The sequence below is a fragment of the Microcaecilia unicolor genome, chromosome 2, assembly GCF_901765095.1.
Source record: "Microcaecilia unicolor chromosome 2, aMicUni1.1, whole genome shotgun sequence".
NCBI classification, from domain to species: Eukaryota; Metazoa; Chordata; class Amphibia; order Gymnophiona; family Siphonopidae; genus Microcaecilia; species Microcaecilia unicolor.
Window position 1 is genome coordinate 200,848,060 of NC_044032.1, and position 25,021 is coordinate 200,873,080.

The 25,021-nt window shown below is 42.3% G+C and overlaps 1 protein-coding gene across 1 annotated transcript in view; it reads left to right on the plus strand.

Moving 5' to 3' along the window:
- LOC115463266 (contactin-associated protein-like 4) overlaps positions 1–25,021 on the plus strand; it is a 1,024,538-nt gene that overhangs the window by 172,726 nt on the left and 826,791 nt on the right. Inside the window, 1 exon segment of the mRNA XM_030193620.1 lies at positions 7,915–8,025. Within this exon segment, the coding sequence (XP_030049480.1) occupies positions 7,915–8,025 (111 nt within the window).

Consider the following 25,021-nt stretch of genomic DNA (forward strand, 5'->3'; position numbering starts at 1 on the left):
CATTTGCATGCATATGTGTGCACATCTCTATATATAAAAGGCACCACCAACGTTCTAAATGAAGCCTCCAGCCGGAAGTGTGAAGGGGGAAAGATATCTGGTTTCCCCATGAGTGTCTGCCCTACCCTCGCTCTCTCTGTAACACAAACAGTGAAGGAAAACACAGCAAAGCACGGAATCAAATCGCTCTCTCTGTAACAGTGAAGGACTCAGAGGGGGGAGGGGAGAGAGGGCAGAAGCCCTCACTATCTCTGTAACATAAACACAGCACAGCAGGAAACTTAACACAGAAGGACTTGACTCCGAGGGGGGAGGGGACAGAGAGGACAGACAGCACAGGGAAAGGGAGAGAGGACAGAGGGCAGGGACACACACACTCCCACATGCACACAGCCCTACCCTCGCTCTCTCTGTAACACAAACAGTGAAGGAAAACACAGCAAGGCCCTGTCCTCTCCTGGTTATCCTCTTATCTCTCCCACCGCACCTTCAGGGTACACTCCCATGGATCTTCCTCCACTCCCATCCCACTATCTATTGGAGTTCCACAGGGATCTGTCCTTGGACCCCTTCCCTTCTCAATCTACACCTCTTCCCTGGGCTCGATGATCTCGTCTCATGGTTTTCAGTATCATCTTTATGCTGATGACACCCAGCTGTACCTCTCCACACCTGACATCACCGCAGTGACCCAGGCCAAGGTATCGGCCTGTTTATCCGACATCGCAGCATGGATGTCCAACTGCCACCTGAAGCTGAACATGTCCAAGACCGAGCTCCTCGTCTTTCCTCCCAAACCCACTTCTTCTCTTCCTCCACTCTCTATCTCTGTTGATAACACCCTCATCCTCCCCGTCCCATCTGCCTGCAACCTCGGAGTCATCTTCGACTCCTCCCTCTCCTTCTCTGCGCATATCCAACAGACTGCCAAGACCTGTCGCTTCTTCCTCTTCAACATCAGCAAAGTTCGCCCTTTCCTCTCTGAGCACACCACCAGAACTCTGGTCCACGCTCTCATTACCTCTCGCCTTGATTACTGCAACTTACTCCTCACCGGCCTCCCACTCAGCCATCTATCCCCCCTTCAATAAGTTCAGAACGCTGCGGCACGTCTTATATTCCGCCAAAACCGATATACTCATAACACCCCTCTCCTCAAATCACTTCATTGGCTTCCGATCAGATATCGCATACAATTCAAGCTCCTCCTCCTTACCTACAAGTGCACTCAGTCTGCGGCTCCTCACTACCTCTCCACCCTCATCTCCCCCTATGTTCCCGCCCGTAACCTCCGCTCACAGGACAAAGCCCTTCTCTCAGTACCCTTCTCCACCACTGCCAACTCCAGGCTCCGCTCATTCTGCCTTGCTTCACCCTATGCCTGGAACAATCTTCCTTCGCCCATACGCCATGCCCCCTCCCTACCCATCTTCAAATCTCTGCTTAAAACTCACCTCTTCAATGCTGCCTTCGGTGCCTACCGCTTGAGATAGATAGAATGCCCCAATCTATCCACCCTATCAGATTAACTGTTCACTCGTCCTCTAGATTGTTCACTTGTCTTTAGATTGTTCTCTTGTCTTTTAGATTGTAAGCTCTTTGAGCAGGGACCATCCTTCTATGTTTAAATTGTACAGCGCTGCGTAACCCTAGTAGCGCTTTAGAAATGCTAGTTAGTAGTAGTAGTAGTAGTAGCCGGAAGTGTGAAGGGGGAAAGATATCTGGTTTCCCCATAAGTGTCTGCCCTACCCTCGCTCTCTCTGTAACACAAACAGTGAAGGAAAACACAGCAAAGCACGGAATCAAATCGCTCTCTGTAACAGTGAAGGACTCAGAGGGGGGAGGGGAGAGAGGGCAGAAGCCCTCACTATCTCTGTAACATAAACACAGCACAGCAGGAAACTTAACACTGAAGGACTTGACTCCGAGGGGGGAGGGAACAGAGAGGACAGACAGCACAGGGAAAGGGAGAGAGGACAGAGGGCAGGGACACACACACTCCCACATGCACACAGAAGAAAACCTTGCTAGCCCCCATTTCATTTGCATCAGAAACGGGGCTGTTTTACTAGTATTCACATAACTGCCAAAATTCCACGTAAGCATATTCTATAAATAAGTGCTTTACCTACATATTTGCATATATGAGCAGAGATTGGGCAGAGTATGAGGAAGACTCATACATTCATAACTTACAAATGTTACTCAGGTATTCTACATCTGCAGCATTTAGATGCCAAAGCTTACATCAGCTCTGTGGCTGGTGTAAATGCTTGCACCTAACTTTTAAGCACATCTATAAAACAGCCCATTCTAGGTATTTAATTGCCCTCTATGGACCAGATACTATATATAGCACCAAAAAATTGTTGCCCCCCCCAAAAAAAAAGTGCTTAGTACTGTTCTATAAACCTTGCCTAAAGTTAGGTGCGGTTTATAGAATACGTGTGGCACCCATTCACGTGACTAACGTTTAGGCATGAGCATTTATGCCAACTAAAACCTGGGGTAAATGCCTACACCTAACTTAGGTGTGGCGTGGGCATATTCTATAACAATACATATAATTTTTAGGAACGCCCATGACACACCTATACACCTCCCATGGTCACATCTCCTTTTGAGATCCGCTCATAAGAATTTACAGAATACATTTAGATAGTTACATGTGTAAATAGTGTCAATAATTGCTTGTTAGTGGCCAATTATCGGTGCTGATTGGATGTTAATTAAGTTGCATGCACAATTTGGCTGCATTGCCAAATTATGTGTGTAGCTAAAGCACCATATATAGAATCTGGGGTTATGTGCATGCTTTTACCCATGTGTGAAGGTAGAGTTCAGAAACAAATATATAGAAATTGGAATCAAGATGTCTGGATCAGGACATGTCAAATCCTGGTAGTATTTTAGAAAAGAAACTGCTGACATAGATTATTTTCTAAAATATATAGGAGGAATGGACATATATGCAGGACTTAATTTATTCTGGAACGAAGCGGAATGGCGTTCCAACACTTCTTTGGGCTCAGGAAGTGACATCACCACCCATGACTTCCTCCCCCCGCTCCATGGTCAGTCTTCTCTACCTTTTGCTCTCTCTCTAATGCCTGATGGCATCCCTCCCTCCCTCCCTCCTTCTCCACACCCCACCCCCCATACCTTTACAAAGCTGTCTTTCTGTTTTAGAGGTAGCCACCAGCAAGCAGCGATTCACAATGCACTGCTCATGCTGACATCGGAGCCTCCTGTCTAACACAACTTCTTGATTTTGTATAGGTGGCAAGGTTAGATAGAAGGTTCCACTATCAGCATAAGCAGCGTGTTGAAAATCATTGCCAGCAACCTCTAAAAAAAGAAGGGAGGGAGGGATGCCATCAGACATTAAAGAAGGAGCAAAAGGGAGAGAAGCTTGATTGCAGGGGGGGGAGAGAGAGAGAGAAATGCAAGACTGGTGGTGGATGGGGTGGGGGAAAGGAGAAACGTTAGAACAAAGGTGGGTGGATGGGGTGTGGAGGAGAAAAACTGGATCAATGGTAGGGGGAGGGGCTGACTGAAGGGAAGGAGAAGGAGAAATTCTGGCCAAATGGTGGGTAACTGGGTAGGTAGATAGAGGATAGAGAAGAAGAAAATCTGGACAGACGAATAGTGGGTGAGGTGGGGGAAGAAAGAGAAAACCTAAACCAGTTGTGGGGGGGGGGGGTGGAAAGAGGGGGCAAAGGTGGACTGTTGATTGGTTTGCAGGGGGAGGTAAAGAAGGAGTAAAAACTGAATCAGTAGTGGGTAGGTGTGGGGGAGGGAAATAAGGAGAAAAGCTGGACGAGTGGTTGGTTGGTTGGGGGGGATAAGGAGAACAGCTGGACCAATGTATGGGGTGGGGTGGGGAGGAGGAGAAGGATAAATATTGGACCACTGGTTGGGGGGAGGAGAAATGTTGGACAGGGAGAGGGCATAATGGGGACAAAGGGAGGGAAGAGACAGCAGAATTCTAGATATGAAGTGGGAAAGAGTGGGGAGAGGATAAAATGGGAGAGAGGGGGAAGGAGATAGAGTAGAGAGGGAGAAATGCTGACTATGAGGGGAAGGAGAAGAAAATGATAGAGAGAGGGATGCTGACTGTGCGGGGAAGGAGAGAGAAAAAAGGAGAAGCTACATTGTTGGCCAGAAAAGAGAGAAGCTGCACTGTTGGAGTAGGGAATGAACAGGGGACATGGAGATGATAGGCTACAAACCTTTTTTTTTTGAGGGGGGAGAGGAGGGAAGCGGAGAGAAGGGAGGATGTTGAGCTATAATAGTATGGGATTGAAAGAAGGAGAGAGAGACTAGCTGCTGAGCTACAAAGGTAGAGGGTGGAGAAATGCTGATCAGCAAATGGGAGAGGCCATGAGGGGTTGTCAAGGAGATGAATGAGAGGCGAGTGGCAAGTATAGAGAGCAAAAATGTAGTAATAGCGTAAAAGGAGGGGATAGGAGAATGAGGAAGGAGTGAAATCAGAAATGGAAGAGTTAGAGACAGCATGAGATGGCAAACTGATAGGTATGTGAAAAGTAAAAAGAAGGTTTTGGAAACTAGAGGGTGAGTCTGTCTGTCACTGTGTTTTGCCTGTGACTGAGGTGTGGTATGTTGTTTTCATGTAGTTGGTATAGATATGTATAGAAATTCCACGTGATCTGTTTGACCAGTAGTAGGTGTATTGGTGTTCTATGGCTCCAGTGTGATATTTGTAGTGTTGCCTATTCATAGGTAGGGTTGTTGCTATTTAAATCTTAGGAATTAGTGCTACTGTTGTATGTCAGGTTTGCTACATATATGGTGAGTTGGAATTTTTTTAGGTTTTGTATTTTATAGTGTGCCTGGTAGTGGAGAGATTTATGTTGCTGTTGCTCGGATGACATGAGAATCAGAATATTTTTTGTATGATAACTTCCAAGGAGACATGTTGTACCTGTTTTTAGGAAGAGGTTTGATTTTGGTGTATACAGTGCATGATTATATTTAACTCATAAGAACATCTATACTGTGCCAAACCAAAGAATGCTTAAATTTCCGAAGGTCTTCAGAAATTTAAGCATTCTTCTGCCCCAACACAGCTACTCTGTCCTGTAATGGCAAAAGGAAGCAAGTGCTTCAGGAAAAATAGTCATATGCTTCCTTTTGCCATTGCAGGGCAGTGCTTCTTCATGCCACCCGGCTGCCAAAATTTCTGAAAGCATTATAGTATCAAATCTGTAAATGTTGAGAAACACACTGATTAGTCCAATATTTTGTTGATAAGGTTGCAAATTTGTACTTCTGTGGGTGATATTCCCTAATAACATTTTTAAAATTAAATATATGAATTTTAAAAGTATGTGTACATACTAGCTCCCTTTTAATCCACAAATGAAGTATTGTGTATGTAGGGGTAAGTTCACTTCTTATCATGGCCCCACCTACTTCTGGTCTTGGCCCCACCCTGCCCCACCTCCAATTCCACTTCCTTTTTCTGTACAAATTAAGCTCTGTATACATGTGTTGGCTAGGTATGGTGGCAGCACCCATTTTGCAAATATCAATGTCTACAATATCAATGGAGACAATTTAACAACATGCACATTTACATATTGGCACATGTGAGAGTTGGCATTTCAGAACATACACATGTAAATGACAATAGATAGACACATATGTCTGTCATTTTAGAAACCCACTTGTTTATATTTTCCCAATTAGTTACTGAGCCTGCAATCATACCAACAGTATTGATTTGGGGAAGGGGGGGGGGGGCACAGCCTCTCCTGTGCAGCATTACTCAAAATAAGCACTTATACAAAACCTAGAAGTCTTCAGAAGCAGGTGCATTTTTTTGGCCTTGCTCTACTCCAACACATGCCCAGACCATGCCCCTTCCTCTATGTATGTATATTGGAGTTGCACATGCAAATCCATGCTTTCTATAATCAGCTTTTCAAGATTTATTTGACATAGATGCTGGTATTTGCACATTTAAATCATGAATAGGGCTTCTAAAACAACCTCCTTATTCTGAACATTTTTTTTCTGCATAAACTATACTTTTAAGCAATAAATATCTTCAAAATAATCTCTAAGCATTCTAAGATGCACTTTAAAAATGCCAGTATTCAGTCTTGCAGAAGGTAATATTATAAAAGGTTGCCTAAGTGCTAAGACTAAGTAGGTACCCGATTAAAGCCTATTTTTGTTGTTCACATTTCTTTATAAAGTACCATAGGCAGTGTCACAGAAATTGTATCCAGATGGAAAGGCAAGCATTTCTGCTTGCTCTGGAGCATATTTAAATGTTCACTTGTACCATGAAGCATGCACATACATTTTTTAAATAAATAATGCACATAAATCATAACTCTGCCTATACTTTGCCTGTCCTTTAAGAAGTTTATATATGGGTCCGCATATACTTTTCCATTGCAAACCCTTGGGTAATTTTATAAAATCCCTTTTGGGTGCTGAAAAAAAATCCACATGGAGCTGTTTTCTATAAACTGCAATCTTTGTTGGGGTGTCTTTATAAAACAGCGCTTAGATTCTATTTCCACGCCAAACTTTAGGTGCAAGGGTTTACTCCAACTGAAACCTGGTGTAAATCCTGGTTCATACATTTGGTGCGGATCCCTGGTATTCAGTAATACTGCACACATCTTTAGTGAATGCCCCGACCCTCCATGCACCTCCCATGGCCATGCCACTTTCAGTTGCACACTTAGGGGTCCTTTAACTAAAGGGTTGCTGCGTGGCAACCCAGAACTACTGCTGGCCCAATGTGGCCTCCGGCGGTAGTTCCACTTTGAGCACATGCCATTTTCGGTGCAACAAAACATTTTTACCGCGGTGCTAGCACTGCCCGATTACTGCTGGAATACAGTGGGAACCCTTACCGCCAACTCAGTGAGTGGTGATAAGTGACCCCACCGCATGGCACGTGGTAAGAGTAATCTTACTACATGGACATTTTTTTTAGAGGATTTTTACCCACTGTGGGAAAAAGGACCCTGGCACATGGGAAAATGGCCCCCACCACTACGCAGAGCCCTTTTTTCCCACAGCTTGGTAAAAGGATCCCTGAAAGATCTGCGTGCTCATCTTTATAGAATACTGGTTATCAAGATGCAAGTGCAAATTCTAATTGGAGAAAATTAACTGCAATAATTGGTTGTTAGCACCCAATTATTGCTAGTTAATGGCTCGTTACTCAATGAAGATATGTGTACAACTTGGGCTCCTGCCCAATTTTGGGCACCAAACCTGGATTCTATAAACTACATGTGGCTGATTTGCGCATGCAATTGCTTAGCAAGCCAATCAGCACCCATAACTGGTTGCTAACAGCCAATTGTTGGCATTAATTGGCCTTAATCAGGATGTATATGCAGATCGTATTCTATAACAATCCTTGCATACATCCTAATGAATGTAAATTTTGAGGGGCATGGCTTGGGGCGTATAGGAGGTGTTCCAAGGGCATTCCAAAATGTTACGTGTGTAAATACAGAATGCGGTTGAACAACTCCTAATTTAGGCACCAACATTTATATAAGCCTCATTGAGCCTGCAAATAGGTGGGAAAATGTGGGATACAAATGCAATAAATAAATAAATAAATACCAGCTCTTAGAAGGCATAATTGTCGGTGCCTAAAGTTAGGCACAGTTTATGACCTAAGCGTTATTCTATAAAGAACGTGGACCCTTTATAGAATAACGCTCAGCATTTAAAATTTTCAGTGACAATTTTTAGGCACCGCATATAGAATTTACCCCCACATGTAGAATCTGGAGGTGTATTTGTGAAAAACCCTTCATAAAATGACTCCCCTTCATTTCTCTTTCCTTCACTCTACTGAGTCAATGCAATTTCCTTTATTGACCTAACCATGATATTTTTTTTCTCTGACAGATAATTGTGATGATCACTTGGTATCCAGCTTGCCTCAGTCATCATTCAGCAGCTCATCAGAGTTCTCAAGCAGTCATGGTCCTGGATTTGCCAGGCTTAATAGAAGAGATGGTAAGACCTACATTATGATGTATTTCTTCAAATCCTACATATGGTTTTATTTTGAAACAAGTCAAGAGACACATTACAATTTTACTGCTATTTATACTGAACGTCGAAACAGGAAATAAGAAGTTACAATTATACCATATTTCTTTTCCCAAAAGCAGTACGGACTTCATTCTGACAAGTTCAAGGATCTGCAAAACAGTTGTACAAAATGCTATATAAAGTTACATTCTGCTTTCAACAATACTGCTAGAATGTTACTGCATAATTCATCAGAAGAATGTAACAAGTTTGCGTGGTATGACAGATTAGCACCCACCACTGATCACTGAATAATTATTGGCACACTTTAATATTTCCTTCCCTTTATTTGGATATACATCTTCCCAGCTGAGGTGAGCAGCAAGGGAGAGAAAGTAGATGTCACAATGCATGTTACAACAGCTTATTTTGTTGGAAATATATTTAAGGATATTTGCTGGGCTGTGTTGATTCGTACTGAACCATTTTGAACTATTGGGGCTGTATATGAGAAGGTTTCCTAATTTACTTCCTGTTGGTTTTTCTTAAACAGCCTTGTTAATGAAAGGTCAGTAGTTTTCTACTGCTTCTGAAAAGAAGAAACTGGTTTATTTGTAGGAGTATTAAAAAAAATATATTAGTCCATTTTCTTTTTAGGGGCTTTATACCACTGTGGTAAAAAGGGCCTTGGTGAGCAGGAAAAACAGCTCCTGCTGCTACTGCAGGGCTATTTTTCTCACATAAATGGGCTATAGGTCCAGGTAATTCAGCTAAAAAGGCTGCACTGGTTCCCTATTGAACAGAGAGTACAGTTTAAGATCATCTGTACTGTCTTTAAAATAAGCATGGGTCAGAGATTAAAGGTTTTAGCTGCAAAGTTTTACATAAACCAATCCATGAGGCAGGGGCGTAGCCACGGGTGGGCCTGGGTGGGCCTGGGCCCACCCATTTTCATCTCAGGCCCACCCAGTATAAAACAAAACGAGCCACTATCAGTCCATCCTACCATTGAAGCTTCAGCAGCGACGTTATGCTCCCAGCTGTACACGTCACGCCAGCACAGCAGACAACGAATCGGCAGCATCCGAAGATCAAGCTGGGGGAGATGTCATCCATTCCTCAGACTGCAGTGCAGGACCAGCCACATGCCCGCTAACAGCTCTGCGCAGCATTCCGACTCCGAGTCCCGCCCCTTACGACACAAACGTCCTGTTTCCGACACAGAAACGGGAAGTTTGTATCCTAAGGGGTGGGACTCGGAGTCGGAACGCTGCGCAGAGCTGTTAGTGGGCATATGGCTGGTCCTGCACTGCAGTCTGAGGAATGGATGACATCTCCCCACGAATCTTCGGTGATCCAGAGGCAAGCACCAATGAAGGTCAGGTCCAGCAGGATTGCAGCGGAAAGGAGCTGCTGCAGTGAGTGAACAGGTCAGGAAGATCATAAGATTAAGAGAGCTGAAGGGAAAGAGGTGGGCGGGGGATGGCTAGATCATGTAAGGGCACCAGAGTTGGGGAATAAAGACATCGGAGGGTGGAGAGAAATAAAGAGGAGATGCTAGATTTGGGGGGGGGGGGGGGAGAAAAAGCTTATAGAAAAGGAATGTTAGACTTGAAGAAAGGAATGAGAGAGGATTCTAATCTACACACAGGGAGAGACTGGACAGAGAGAGGGCATGCTCGTAGGGGTGGGGGTAGAATTCTGGCCACAGGGAGGGGCAGGTCACAGAGAGGGAGTGCTGGGTATGAGAGAAGGAATGGAAGAGATCCTTGCCATGGGGAGGGACAGGTCACATAAAGGGTGTGCTGGGCATGAGGGAAGGAGTGGGGGAAATCCTGGCCACACTGGATCACAGGAGAGGGGGGCAAGACGAAAGAGAGAAGTGACAGGAAGATGCTGGGAGGGGGTGAAGGGTGGGGAGCAGAGAGGGAACAGATGCTGGGCTAGAAGGGTGGAGGGAGAGAGACACTGGGAAAGGTGGAACCATGTGGCAAGGGGGTGGCAAGGAAATAAACGCGAGGAGGATGGTGATTACAGGGGAAAGAAATATGGTAATGGGGAATAGATTGAAGAAGGAAGGGAATGGATGGCTGGGGAAGTAGAGAGATGGGGGATAGGAGAATTAGTGTGTGAAAAGGAAATGGAAATCTGACAGGTATCTGAAAAGTAAAACAAAGGAAAAGGGGTTAGGATAAAATTTGGGTGGAAAGAGAAAAGAAAAGAAAAGAAAAAAAAGGAAGGAAAGAGCTAAAATGGAAAGGTCAATATGTCAGAGGCAAGTGAAGTGAGGGAATGGAACAAGAGAGGAGAAAAAGACAAATGGACAGCAGCTGCTTGAAGGAGAAATAGCAGAAAGATTGGAAAGTTCAAAAGAGAAACTGGATCAACCTGATGGAAAAAGAAAATGACCAGACAACAAAGGTAGAAAAGGCATTTTATTTTGAATCTTAACTGAAATATGATAGCTTGAGAAATGTGCATGGCGGATGTCACTTTCCTCATGAGCTAAAGTGTTTCTGTTTCTATTTTGAGTTGGGAGGTGCTGGGGGAGAGGTGGAGAATAGGGGGAGGAAGGGGGCGGGGCAGAGAGAAAATTTTGGGCCCACCCACTTTGGGCTCAGGCCCACCCAAAATTGGCTGTCTGGCTACGCCACTGCCTTGCGGTCACTGAGATCAGCTGAACAACTCATTCTGGATGTGCCATCATTTCGTGTGATAAACTCAAAAGAGTTTAGGAAGTCAGGGGGTCTTTTAGTAAAGCTGACTGGGAAAGAACAGCAGACGCAAGGAAGGGCATTGTCACACAAATAATATTGGATGGATAGCTGGAAAGCCATACATCTGAGTATTATTATTATTATTATTATTTATTGCATTTGTATCCCACCTTATCCCATCTATTTGCAGGCTCAAAGTGGCTTACGTAATTTTGTTATACACAGTTAATCCTGGATGTCAGGTAAAATTATTGTTGTGCAGAGATTAATTAAGGGAAGAAGTAGAGAGAAGAAGGAAGGAATTTAGTAGGAATATTAAACGATTGGTTTTCTTAGACAATGGGTTTTCAGTGGTGGATTAGTACAGTTCTGGGTTTTCATTGTAAGCTTGTTGAAGAAATATGTCTTGAGGGATTTGCTAGGCCAAGGGTTAAGTCTTGAAGGGATCTTGATGAGAGAAGTATCTTTGAGCAGCCTTCAGGGGGGAAACAGAAGGGGGAGGGGGACACATTCTATTTAGTAGCAGTTGTGGCCCATTTTAAGATGGTGCATCATTCTGTGGGTTAGCAGCCTGATACACTTGGGGAAAATCCACTGCTATTTCTGGGATAAACGGCATAAAATGTATTGAACTTTTTCGGATCTTGCCAGGTATTTGTGACCTAGATTGGCCACTGTTGGAAACAGGATGCTGGCCTTGATGTACCTTTGGCCTGTCCCAGTACCTGTCACAGTACCTCTCACCTTGACTACTGCAACCTACTCCTCACTGGCCTCCCACTTAGCCATCTATCCCCCTTCAGTCCATCCAGAGCTCTGCTGCCCATCTTATCTTCCGCCTCAACCGATATACTCATATAACCCCTCTCCTCAAGTCACTTCACTGGCTTCCGATCAGGTACCGCACACAGTTCAAGCTTCTCCTACTAGCCTACAAATGCACTCGATCTGCAGCCCCTCCTTACCTCTCTACCCTCATCTCCCCTTACGTCCCTACCCGTAACCTCCGCTCCCAAGACAAATCCCTCCTTTCAGTACCCTTCTCCACCACTGCCAACTCCAGGCTCCGCCCTTTCTGCCTCGCCTCACCCCATGCTTGGAACAAACTCCCTGAGCCCATACGCCAGGCCCCCTCCCTGCCCATCTTCAAGTCCTTGCTCAAAGCACACCTCTTCAATGTCGCTTTCGGCATCTAACCACTACATCTCTACTCAGGGAATTTAGACTGCCCCAACTTGACATTTCATCCTTTAGATTGTAAGCTCCTTTGAGCAGGGACCGTCCTTTTTTGTTAATTTGTACAGCGCTGCGTAACCCTAGTAGCGCTCTAGAAATGTTAAGTAGTAGTAGTAGTAGTACAGCAATACATACTTATGAGTAGGGAAGAGATGAATGATTCAGCAGGTGCAGAGCAGGGAGGGCATAGTCAAGGCAGGATAAAACCCTCAGCACTGATCACTCAGGGAGGCACAGAGGAGGGAAGAGAAGTCCTCCACCCGATGTCTCCAGTGCAGAAATATAAGCTGTAGACGCTCTACTCAGGTAGGAAAGTTTGGCTTGGAACCCTGCTGAAATTGTAACTTTTAAACTGAGGGCTAAGCCTGGCCAAGTGTGATACCTCTTTGGAAAGACAGAACTGTAATACCGGGACTCCAGGCTCAAAACAAGCTGGTTTTGCTGCCTTTAGAGAAAGAGAGATTATACACACCATGGCCTTGTCAGAACAAGCCACAGGAGAGAACCTTTTAAAGACTAAGACTGATTTTTGTGTTTGTTTTTCTCCTGACCTGTGAAAGGAACAGGTCACCATTTCCCTGCATTAAAAGTAAAGGAATGGTGGCTTTTTTACATTTAAACTTCAGTGTAGATGTGGTTTTTCAAGGCTCCAGGCCCACCCTAGCTCACGCTAATACAAAGTCATACTTTATATTACATTTAATTTGCTGCAGCAACTTAAACTAACATGTATTATGGTAATATAATGCATGATACTTCCATTTAGTAAGCATTAAAGGCCTTATTCTATAACGGTTATGCTCCTAAATTTATGCTCCTAAATTAGGAACATAATCTATTTTGGAGCACAGAGTATGATCCTAATTTAGGAGCATAAATTATAATCCTAAATTAGGAGCATAAATTATGCTCCTAAATTAGGAGCATACATTTTACATGAATAAATTTAGGAACATAACATTTATAGAATAAGGTCCTAAGGGGCAAATATTTTATATTATTCCTTTAATTCACATTTGTAACTACCCTTTTTTTTCCTCTCCACTATGACCTTGTCATTCTTGAGTGTCCCTTTTAATCCATGATGACTTAATGGTCCATATTCTTCCTTTTTATAATGTATCTAAAAAAAATGTTATTATGAGTTTTTGCTTTTACAGCAAGCATAGGAGCCAACTTTTCAAAAGGATTGGGTGTGTGTAATTGTGTAAGCCAAGCTGGGGAGAAGTATTTAATAAATACGGTCAGACAAGGAGAAATGAACAAAAATCCCTTTATTAACCAAGCACTGAATTCTGTTACCTCACAGGTACAACAAAGTAAAGAATAAAGACTATTAGGTTCAGAGGCACCGTCACACTGGCTTGTAGCTGACAGTCTTAAGTTCATAGACACACACACAGCTACTTTCAGAGTTTCCTAACACAGGTCTGCCTCCTGCCAGACTCTAAAAGCAGCATTCTTGTAAACCTCAAAGCTTAAAGTTTAGCCTACCTTATCCAGGTTCTGGTGGCTTATACCCAAGCAGTGTAAACCTATAGGGTAGCTTTTCTCCTCCCAAGGCCTTCCTGTTCTGTTCTGCCTTAGAGCTTTAACTTCCTGCTCAAGGTTGAGCCCCACCCTTCTACCCCGGCAGCCTAACATCCCTATGCTATAACAGGTCTAGCACCACCTGCTGTATGGCTGAACTATAACCTCAGTGAGGGAGTGTTTCTATGGGTGCCTACCATTATGTCACACACTCCCTCACAGGGTGCTAAAACCAATGGGAATTACCTCTCCCTGCTGCAGTCAAGGAGTTTGCTCAATATTGATGGTATTCAAGTACCCACAGTGTTGGCTTCTATGATGGCAAGCGTCTTTTCAAAGTCTTTTTAACCTTCTTTTTCAGTGCTTTCCATCTAACTTGCCAGTGTTTATGTCGCTTCCTCTTTTATACATTTGGATTCTTTCCCCATTAAAAAAAAAAAAGAAAAGTTCTTTTTAACTAGAATAGCCTCTTTCATCTCACCTTTTTTTTAAATCCATGGAGGTACATCTGATCTGGGCTTCCCACAAGGATCACAGATAAAGAAAACTGAAACAAAGACTGAGAAGCCACAATCAGCGTCAAATATATATTATTAAACAAACCCAGAGAGACATGAAAGTAAAACAAGTATTTTAACAAAACCATAAATTAAATAAAGCATTTAGAGGCCAATATTCAGCCAATGGAAGTCAGCGGTTTTAAGCTGCTTAAAGCCAGGCTGAGGTAAGTCCAGATATTCAATGCCAGGTCATGTTAGTGCACTGGCATTCAATATCCAGATTAGAGCAATTACTCAAAGGCTAACCAAGCAATGGCCAATATTCAGACCATTGACAGCTTGTTGGGTAAAGTTAAGACTGTTCTAGCTTTATCAGCTTAGTTGACCAGTTAATGGACTGAATACCAGTTAAGTACTAGGTCTGACCAAGCTCTGCCCCAGACTACCCTGGCACTAACTGGACAGTGCCTGGGTGGACACAGGCAATATTCTGCAGCACTACCCTCTCAAGTGCCACTAAATCTTGTCAGATGGCCAGCCCAGCAGGGTTTAACCAAACAGGAGATGCTCCTGTCCAGATAAACCCTTTTGAATATTGACTCCTTACTGAATTAGAAAGTCTTCAAAGAGTGAGAAAAAGTAGACAGGCACTTTGAGATTTTTTTTTTAATTGATATATCTGAAATGTTACAATATAAACATTGCAGGATTATATTTCAAGAAATAATCCCAAACAAAATATATATCATACACAAAAGAATGCATACAAGCCCACATTATGGAGAACTGAAGAAAGCAATAACTGCTCTTTTTATAAAGGAAATAATATATCAGAAAAGTCCCATCAGACTAATATTATCTATAACTCCAAGAAAGAACCCTGCTAGAAAAAGAAAGAAACCTTAGAAAGGAAACAATTTAGAAAGAAGTACCTTTCTCTTTTTCCATCAAAAACATTTCCAAATGAGTAGGATCAAGAAAAATATAAGAATTATTCCCAAGCGTTACCATGCATTTACAAGGAAATTTAATAAAAAAATGAGGCACCTAAGGCTAAAACTCTAACTTTTAACTGAAGAAAACTTCTCCGCCTTAATTGGGTAGCTCTTACAATGTCTGGGAATATCATAATATGTTGCCCAAAGAAGGAGACATTCTTTTTAGGAAAATAATCTTTTAACACAGAAAATTTAAATTCCTCCTTATGCAAAAATACCACCATATTTGTGTGAACAATGAATCAATTTAGGAGCTGTATTCTGCAACACCTGATGTTTGGAATTCAGTTTATTTGAAAGTCCTCATTATAAACTATTACAATAATCCAAGTGAGAAGGTATCAAAACTTATCAAAGAAAATTGTTCTTGAAAAAATGAGCACATTATTCAGAGCTGGCCTAATCCGAAAAATACTTATTTAATGATGGAATTAACTAAAGGTTCCGAATGTAAGATTGGAATCCAGTAGAAATCCCAGTATTTTAATTTTTCAATTTGAAGTATAATCCCTAATAGCTTCATGCATAGAGCTCAAAGTATTTATATTAATTAGTATTAATTAGTTTTGTTCCTTATTTAGGAATCCTTTTACTAAGGTGTGCTAACAGATTTATCACATGCTAATGATTAATGTGTGCTAAATGCTATGCAACCCATTAAATGGCCAAAAGATAGTGTAAAATATTTTGAAGTTGTTACTCCAGCTGATCACACACTTATGTTCGGGATGAATTATGGGAACTTGCTGCCCCAGTTAGAAAAAGATCTGGATAGTTGGCAACAATTTAACTTTACTTGGCTTAGCTCTATGGCTAGCATAAAGATGAACATTTTTATGAGATTTCTCTACCTGTTCCTCACCCAAAGTACTGATAGAACTGAAAAATGACCTTGCAAGACTATTGCAAGTAATATATAATTTATCTTTAAAATCAAGCATGGTATTGGAAGATTTGAGCATGGCCAGTGTAATGCCAATTTTTAAGAAAGGTTCCAGAGGTGTTCCAGAAATTATATACTAGTGAGCCTGATCTGCTGGTCAAAATAGTAGAAATTATTATAAAGAACGAAATTACTAAGCATATACATTGACATGAATTAGGGCTCCTTTTACCAAGCAGCGGTAAAAGGACTCCTTAGAAAGGTGGCACAGTCGGTAAGTACAGATGAAAACGTGGTTCCCTTTGCTAGATTGACAGAACATTTGGGCTTGGATGTAGGTGATTCTTATGGGCTATTTACAGCTTAGATGTTACATCCAAGTTTAAGGCCATGGACTTTATATTTAAAAAGACCCCTTTTGAAGAACATGCAGTGTGGAAGGGGTAGTCTCAGCAATTTATAGCATGATTATTAATACTCTGCCCCATACAAGTGCCTTTCAGGTGGGCTGGGAGTAGGACTTGAGGAGGGTTATAGCACAGGAGGAATGGGGTCTAATATTTCAAAATGTGAGGATTTGCTGACTCTCAGAACAACTATTGGAAACAGGCTATAAAGTTGGTTACAGAATGTATATTACTACGCAACAAGTGTTCAGATGGTATTGGAAGGGGGACGAGTTATGCTGGAGATGTTGTGGGGAAGAGGGCTCCTTCCTGCATATGTAGTTGGGTTGTAAACAGGTTGTTGCTGTGTGGAGCACTATAAGAGAATTTATTGCAGAGATAACTGGGAATCATATAGACCCAGAGTGCTGCTCGCTTCACCTATTTGAACTAAATCAAAACAAGGTCACCAGGTTTATCCTTTTATGTTTGATACCAACTAAGAGCTGCTTTTAGAAGGAAACAATGCACAGACCCACAGAAACTGAAGTTTGTTCTAAAGATTGTTATTCATCAAACAAAGAGGAATGTGGCCTACTGGAGTTACAAACCAGGCAGGCAGCACCTTGGCACTCCCTTTTCAACCCACACCACACATTCCAATGTCAACACATGCCACCTTATCTGAGAAGAAGAGTGGAGTTTATTATGGCCGCAGCATTCTGCTATTTACATATATAAAGACATTTACAGTATTGTGCAATTACAATTATGCATGCAATTTACAATATAAAACAAGTAAATACATGAATAAATCTAGTTAGATCATTTTGGGGCAAAGTGCCTAGCCTCTTGAGTCACACAGCACCTACTACTTCCGCCTTATCTATTGAGCACATTTCCTGCTCTGCCTGTTCATACACCATAGAAATGCCGAAGCACTACCATCACTCCCTTGATGAGGGGTTGCTGTACAAGCACATCCCCTTACTTAACTCTCTTTCTTGATGCCTGCATCCTCCTCATTCCATCCAAGTCTGAGGTAGGCACTGCCATTGTTCTGCTACTCTGGAAATGGCCCCGCCTCTGTACAAAAGGGAGACTACCATCATCCAAGCTACTATTAGTGTAACAAGGGGTTAAGAAAAGGGAAAAAAATAAAGAAATACTTACCTGGGGGGCTCTGGAGGGTCCGGGAGCTGCTCCAGGGTGAGTGGACAGTGGCAGCTTTGGGGCCATTGCAGGGCTGCAAGGAGCGGCATTTTTTTTTAATCCAGGGTTTTGGGGCCGAGGGGGACGCTGCTTGAGGCAGCATTGCCGTTTTCCTGACTCCCGGGGACGATTCGGCGAGTCCCCGGGAGTGAAGATGCATTCGGGGGCTAGTGCCGTGACTGAAGACGCTGCTGAAGGCAGCGTGGAAGTTTTTGTACTCCCGGGGCGAAGGACCGAGTCCCCGGGAGTTGAAGATGCAGCAAGAGCCGCTTCCGGCGAAGAAGGAGGGCAGGCAGAAGGGGGCGGTGAGTTTGGGATGCGTCGCCTGCGTGCGCGTGCCCGTTTTGGGTTTTTTTTAAAAGGAGCTCTGGTGAGGCCTAGAAGCCTGGGCCTCGATTTTTTGCTGGAGCTTCGGAAGATTCGCCGGTTTTTGGGGTCATTTCGATTTTGGGCTCCGTTTTCGTCGGGAGACAAGCTGGACCGAAAATGAAGGAAGAGGTCGAGAGAGCAGAAAATCTTCTTTAAGGTAAGGGGTCGTTTGACTCAAAATTTTAATTTATCTATTTTTAAAATGTGAGAATTGTGTTGTTTATTTTTAAAAAATCATGGGTTTGACGGATTTAAATTCTGTTTTTGGATTTGGGGTCGGGGAATTTTTTAGAATTTTTCTGTTGGGTTAATTTTTGAATTTTTATATTTTTAGTGGGAGTTTTTGGTAGGGTGTTGTTTTAAGGGGTTCTGAAAGGGTTAATTTAATTTATTCGACGGGGTATGTTAAGGAAGGGTTAATTTAATTTTTGATCGGGTTTTTATGGGATTTGGGATTTTTAAAAGGGGATTTAAGTGGAATAAGGGTAGGCGGATAGTAAAAAGGGGTATTTTTAAATTTTAAAAACATGATTTGATAGGGGACGGGAAGTTTTATTAGTGTGGAAATTTTGGTGTAAAATAATTAAAGTTAAGAGGGGATTTAGGTTAATGGAAGAATTTTCCATTAATTCCTATGGGATTTAATTAAATAAAATGGAGATTTAGCACTGCTGGCCAACATTCCGTTGGTCAGCAGTGAATCTTGGAATCTTGGAAGTGGCGACGGATTGGCTAAGGGTCTTCGGAATTGCCAGCGGAAATTCTGTAACCTAGGATACGGAGTCGCTGGCAGTTATCAGAAGGAGTTGGGAGTGCGGTGAGTGTGGATGTGTGTAGGAGAGGCTGGTGCTATTGGAGAGAAAGGAGGAGAGATAAGTGAGAAAATAGGGTAACAAGGGGAGGATTTCTTGGAAAGGAGTATAAAGAAAGGGAATGAAAGAGGGGAAGGAGTGATTGTGTTGCTATTTTAGGAATAAAGTTTTTTTAGGTAGTTCAGAGAAATAGGGGTTAGAATTACGTTAGGGATTAATTGGGTTCAGAAGGGAGTGAGTAGTGTTAGTGGGTTCTGAGTAAGGAAGGGATTATATGATATTATTAGAAGATAAGAAGTAGTAATAAGGATAGAAGTAAGAGTGTAAGTGTTTTGTGTGGTTGGGTTCCTGTACCGCTGAAGGCACTCCTTCATTAGCACAGGGAACAAAAGAAAAGCTTAGGCCTCAAAGAAAGGGTGATTGAATTATTTTAATTTTGAGTTAGTGCTGGGCCACAGTGTGATAATTAAAATCTCACCAAGAAAGAAGGAAAATTTAACTCCGTCAGGCAGATAGGGTTTTGCTCCCTTTTATGTTTATTAAGAGAGGTGAAGGGAGAAGTCAATCCTGAGAAGAATTCTGACAGCCGTGCGTCCAGAAGGAGTTTAAGGGCCCCGACGCAAGAAAGACTACGAGGAAACGATTTGGAAGTGAAGCTCCAGCTAAGTGACAGTTAACACAAAATAAAGAAGGGAAAGAACCTATACTTACCTGAACGAAGATAGAAACTCTTTGAAATCCTGTGGGAAACAAAAAGGAAACACAAAGAATCAATTCATTTTTTTATCAGGATAATTCTATGAATTGAGTCTGGGGTATAATATAAAAAATAGATGAAAATCTAATACTTATCTGACATCTTTAGTGAAAGTGGTTGCTGATAAAGGGGTTCTGTAAATAAAGGGAAAGGTAATTACAATATTATAAGGATTGTGTTTGTCTAGAATGAAAATACAGTAAAATGTTAACAAGTAGAAAGGTTGATTAATACAAATGGTACCATTATAAAACAAAAGAATTTACAAGTTTTTTTATTTGTTAAATAAACGTTGTTGGGTTCGCCTTAAGAGTCTGGTGTCATTCCAGTTCAAGAGTTATCCTAATTTAGTTTTTATTCCTCTCCTGTTCTTTGAGAACAGGAGATGAGGTTAGTGTATTTGATATCTCTCTCCCTGTGTGGCCAAAGAGTCCTGAGCGTGGTCACGACTACAGATCACTTACCCTCAGAGAATCTATAGTTGCCAACGCATGCCCTACCAGGGAGGGCAGGTAACATTAGCATGTGACAAAAACACTTAACATTTTATCACTTTTGAAGCTTAATTTGGTCTGCAACATACTACTGTGTGCTCTATTACACTATGATCCATCACCACAAACCCCAACAGCGACACCTCGCTTTTCGCAGTCTCCCCATCTCCCCTACTCCTAGCTGCGGTCATTCCTCTACAGAGGCACAATTGACATCCATAGCTCCAAGCTGCCATCTGCCCATAGGTCAGCTGCACTGTACTACTTGTCTTCTAATGTAAATAAATCTGAATCGCTCCTGTATTATCCAGCATCACCAAAGAGCCATCCTTAATAATGCAGACTGACTCCTGCAGTGCCCCACATCACTCAAGAGCATCCTGCAATGCCCTGCATTGCCCATCTTTAGCAATGCTTGAACACCCCCCATTATGACCACAACTCGAGACATCCCAGGCTGCATAACCCTCAGTGAAGTGAATATGCTGAAACTAGCAGCACATGGAATATTCCAGTTCCATAGTGAAGCAGATGAAATGCTCCAAGGTGAAGTCATGTTAAAACTATCAGCCAATAAAAGAAAATGGATTTGCTTATATTTGCAGTGTAACAGGCCCCAGATAGGAACAACCCTCCCCCGCCGTTCTGACGTCAGAAACAGAATGAAGCCTTCATGGGAAGAAGAGGACCTCAGCTGGCAGGGATTGGGGTCCCCCGCCAGCAAAGGTAGCCCATGGCGATGGCGGCGGGGGGGAGGTTGGCGGCGGGAAGGTGGTTAAGAGGGTTGTCGGCAGGGATCGTCAAAGATGGTGGTGGCGGCGGCAGTGGCGGATGGGGGGGGGGTCGGCCGGCGGGGCCGGGGGTGGGGCTAAAATGTGCCCCCTCCCCTCGGGCTCTGGACCCCCCTCCTGCCGAAGTCTGGCTACTCCCCTGGTCTGCCTTAACTCCTTTTTGTCAATTTTGTCTGCTGGGTTTTGCAAATCTCCCCTCTCTTTTTATGTGAATAACTGGAGAGCCATAAGACTAGATTATATAAATCACACTTACACAAAAAAAAAATCAGCACCAAAACGAAGTATGCCTAGGCGTATTCCATAAAGTATGCCTAAATTTAGGTGTACTTTATAGAATAAGCCTACATTTCCACATGGTTTATAGAATACACCAAGCACCCTCCGTGCAACTAAATTTAGTCACAGGTAGTTACACCAAGTAAAAGTTGGTGTAAATGCTGACACCTAAATTACGCACAAACCAAGTGTATTCTATAACAGTGTGTATAGATTTTAAGAAATGCCTATGATCTGCCCATTCTACGCCCATGACCACACCTCTTTTTCAACTATATGACTTCGAATTTACATGCATCACATTTAGAATATGCTTAGAAAGTTCTGCGTGTAAATTCTAATTAATGCCAATTAGTGTCAATTGCTTGTTAATTGGCAATTATCAGCACTGATTGGCTTGTTAACTAAGTTGTGCTGCAAATCCAGAATACAAATGGATTTGTGCACACAACTTAAGTCACGCTATACAGAATCCAGAGGATAATGTGTAGAGCACAGATGTAGTAGTTGTTCCTTTTCTAATTTTTTATATGTTTAATTCTTGGTGTGCTTTTCTTTCTTTTTCTGTTCATCATATTTAAAATATGTTGAATCCAATATTTAAAAAAGTTGAGGGCCCAATATTCAAAGGATGTATGCTCCTTATTGTGAGAGTTTTGCTCCTAACTTGGAGGGGCATAATCAAACTGGGTGCCCATCTTTAAGGGCGCCCCGGCGAAGGGGCGGGGCATCCCGTATTATCGAAACAAGAGGGGTGTCCATCTTTTGTTTCAATAATACGGTTTGGGATGGCCAAATCTCAACATTTAGGTCGACCAAAATGTTGAGATCGCCGACCTTAGAGATGGCCAACCACGGTTTTCGGCGATAATGGAAACCAAGGACGGCCATCTCAAAAACGGCAAAATCCAAGCCATTTGGTCATGGGAGGATCCAGCTTTTGTAATGCACTGGTCCCCTCTCACATGCCAGGACACCAACCAGGCACCCTAGGGGGCACTGCAGTGGACTTCACAAATTGATCCCAGGTGCATAGCTCCCTTACCTTGGGTGCTGAGCCCCCCAACTCCCCCCCCAAAACCCACTACCCACAACTGTACAGCACTACCATAGCCCTTAAAGGGTAATGGGGGCACCTAGATGTGGGTACAGTGGGTTTTGGAGGGCTCCCATTTACCACCACAAGTGTAACAGGTAGGGGGAGATGGGCCTGGGTCCGCTTGCCTGACGTGCACTACAGTACCCACTAAAAACTGCTCCAGGGACCTGCATACTGCTGTGATGGAGATGGGTATGACATTTGAGGCTGGCATAGAGGCTGGAAAAAATTTTTTTAATTATTTTTTGGGTGGGAGGGGGTTGGTGACCACTGGGGGAGTAAGGGGAGGCTTGGTTGTGAACAAAAAGGGACCAGGTAAACTCGGCCAAGTGCTCATCAGGAACACCCTTCTTTTTTCCATTATCAGCCGAGGACGCCCATCTGTTAACCACGCCCCGTCCTGCCTTCAGTACACTACCGACACGCCCCCTTGAACTTTGGCCGTCCCTGAGATGGAAAATAGTTGAGGACGGCCAAAACTGGCTTTCAATTATGCCAATTTGGGCGCCCTTAGGAGAAGGATGCCCATCTCCTGATTTGTGTTGGAAGATGGGCGCCCTTCTCCTTCGAAAATAAGCTGGTTGGACTCTGAAAATTTACTAGCATTGAACATGTAAGATTATGCTTAAACTTTCACTAAACTCTTATATTTAGAAGCATAAAAAGAAGGGGGCAACAGATACACATTTAGGACAGGGGGAAATATTAGCCAGTCAATATTCAGACAGTGGAGTTCAGCATTTTTTTAAATTATGAAAGTCTTTTATTAAGTTCAGAGATTAGAACTAGAACATATTATAAACAGTCCAATTTACATATAACTTCTGCGTATGAAAGTAGAAACACTGACGACCACATGTAGAAATGAGCCTCAATATTTAATGCCAGGCAATGTCCAGGTACCAGTATTGAATAGTTGCATGCTCTGGCCACTAGATCTTATGTTAAACCTGGCTGCTATTCAGCATAAGGGGAAGCAGGTGCCCTCACCCCCTCTGAGTTTCTCTGCCCAAGCTCCCCTCCCTCAACCTCCAAAGACAAGAAAAGCCCCTGACCAGACCCCATTTCTCACCCCCTCTAGGACCAGCAGGGTCTATCTTTGATATCCCTGGAGGTCTAGGGATCCTAAGGGCAAAAATAATGGCCACTTGCTTTTGCCTGTTATATCTTCGGCCTCAAAATGGCTGCTGCAACCTCTAATGGCAGTCTCATGGTACTAGAAGCATAAATTTATGCGCTCAGAGCTCCTAAATGTATGCTCCTAACTGTGTGCCCTATTTCTGACTACATTTAGAAGCCTACATTTTCATCTGAAAATTCAACTTAATTTAGGAGCTTGGATTTTATGCGTATACTTGAAGGTCAGGAATTCATTTGCCTAGATTTGCCAGCCCAATTTATGAGCCTTCTGCAGAAAATCAAGTCTAAACTCTTGGTGTGTGTGTGTTGGGGGGGGGGGGGGGGGGGGATGATTCTATAACTTGGCAACAAGATGTAGGCTCCATAGCAAATATTTTACCTTATATCTCACTTTTCATATGTAAATCAACCAAAATTTAATTTATTGTAGAACATTTAAGAATCAGCATAGCTTTACCAATGGTTCAATTATAAATTGATGATACAAAATAATAGGCCATATAAGCAATTATAGGATTGCTAGTACCATTGTTGCTTATCCATTACCTTGGAGACTGTGCACTCTGCAAGATGCAAAATCTTAATATCTAGTGCCTCTGACGCCCTCAAGAGTGTTTTTGATTTACTAGCTTATGATCAGGCCATTGGCTTAGATACCCTTCTGGAATATGGAATCAGTCCCATAGGAGATAAAAAGTAGACTAAAGGTGCCCTTTCTTGTTATGAAAAATCATAAATTAGATGGAATGACTTTAATGCAAATTTTCATTGGCAATGCTTCAGGGAATTACTAGAAACAAAAGAATAAAAGCATTTACAGAAAACAAATAAAACCTCAGCATGAAAAAGAGCCAAGTTGCTTAAATAAAAAGTAATTAAAACAGTCTCACTTCCTCAACTTCATTAACATGCAAATAAAATTCATTAAAGCCATTATCTCATTGGTATAAGCTGTAACAGAATTAACTCTAAATGGAAATGAACAGAAATCTCCCTCTTTATTCAAATTAAAGAACAAATAAATGCTGAACAAGTTGTATCTCTTTGGTTCATATTCTCATGCATTTTGGGGATTTAAAATAAATAAAGGAAAAGCAAATTACTGGTCTGTAGGCTCAGTTATTCTGTGCTCATTTAATCCATATTCATCCATCTGTACATAATACTAAAGTAGAAATTAATTTCCTGCATCTTTCTGGTTTATCTGATTTTTATTATAATTTACACAAATATCATTTTATAATGCAGATTTTAACTTTATATGCTCAAAAATATGACTTTGTTTGAACTATTGTAGTGTGAATACATAATATCAGGTCCTCCCAGGTAACTAAGATTCAGCTATAGATTGTACATTTTGCAGCAGAATTTTGGCAACTGGTTCCCCCTGTTCCTATGTCCCATTCTGCCTATTATCCTCTCTCTTCCCTGTCTCTACAGTTGTCACTCCTCTCTCGTTCACTGATCCTATACTATTCTGACACTGCTAGCAAAAAGCAAGTTTTAAGCATTTTCAATTTTTTTAATTCATTAAAATATCTTAATTTAAATGAAAGTTATGAAGGTGAGGGCATTCCTTTTCATCTAATCCTCAATACCCTCTACATTTTCTATTGTACATTTTAAAACTTTTCATTCAATATGTGTGAAACAAACAGAAAAAATGTTTGAAAATTGGGAGAAAAGTTCAAAAATGACCTTACGTTGGACTGTGGCTTTTTCCATGCTGAAAGGCTCAGCTGCAAAGGTTAGCCGTTGTTTAAAAATACCATTTT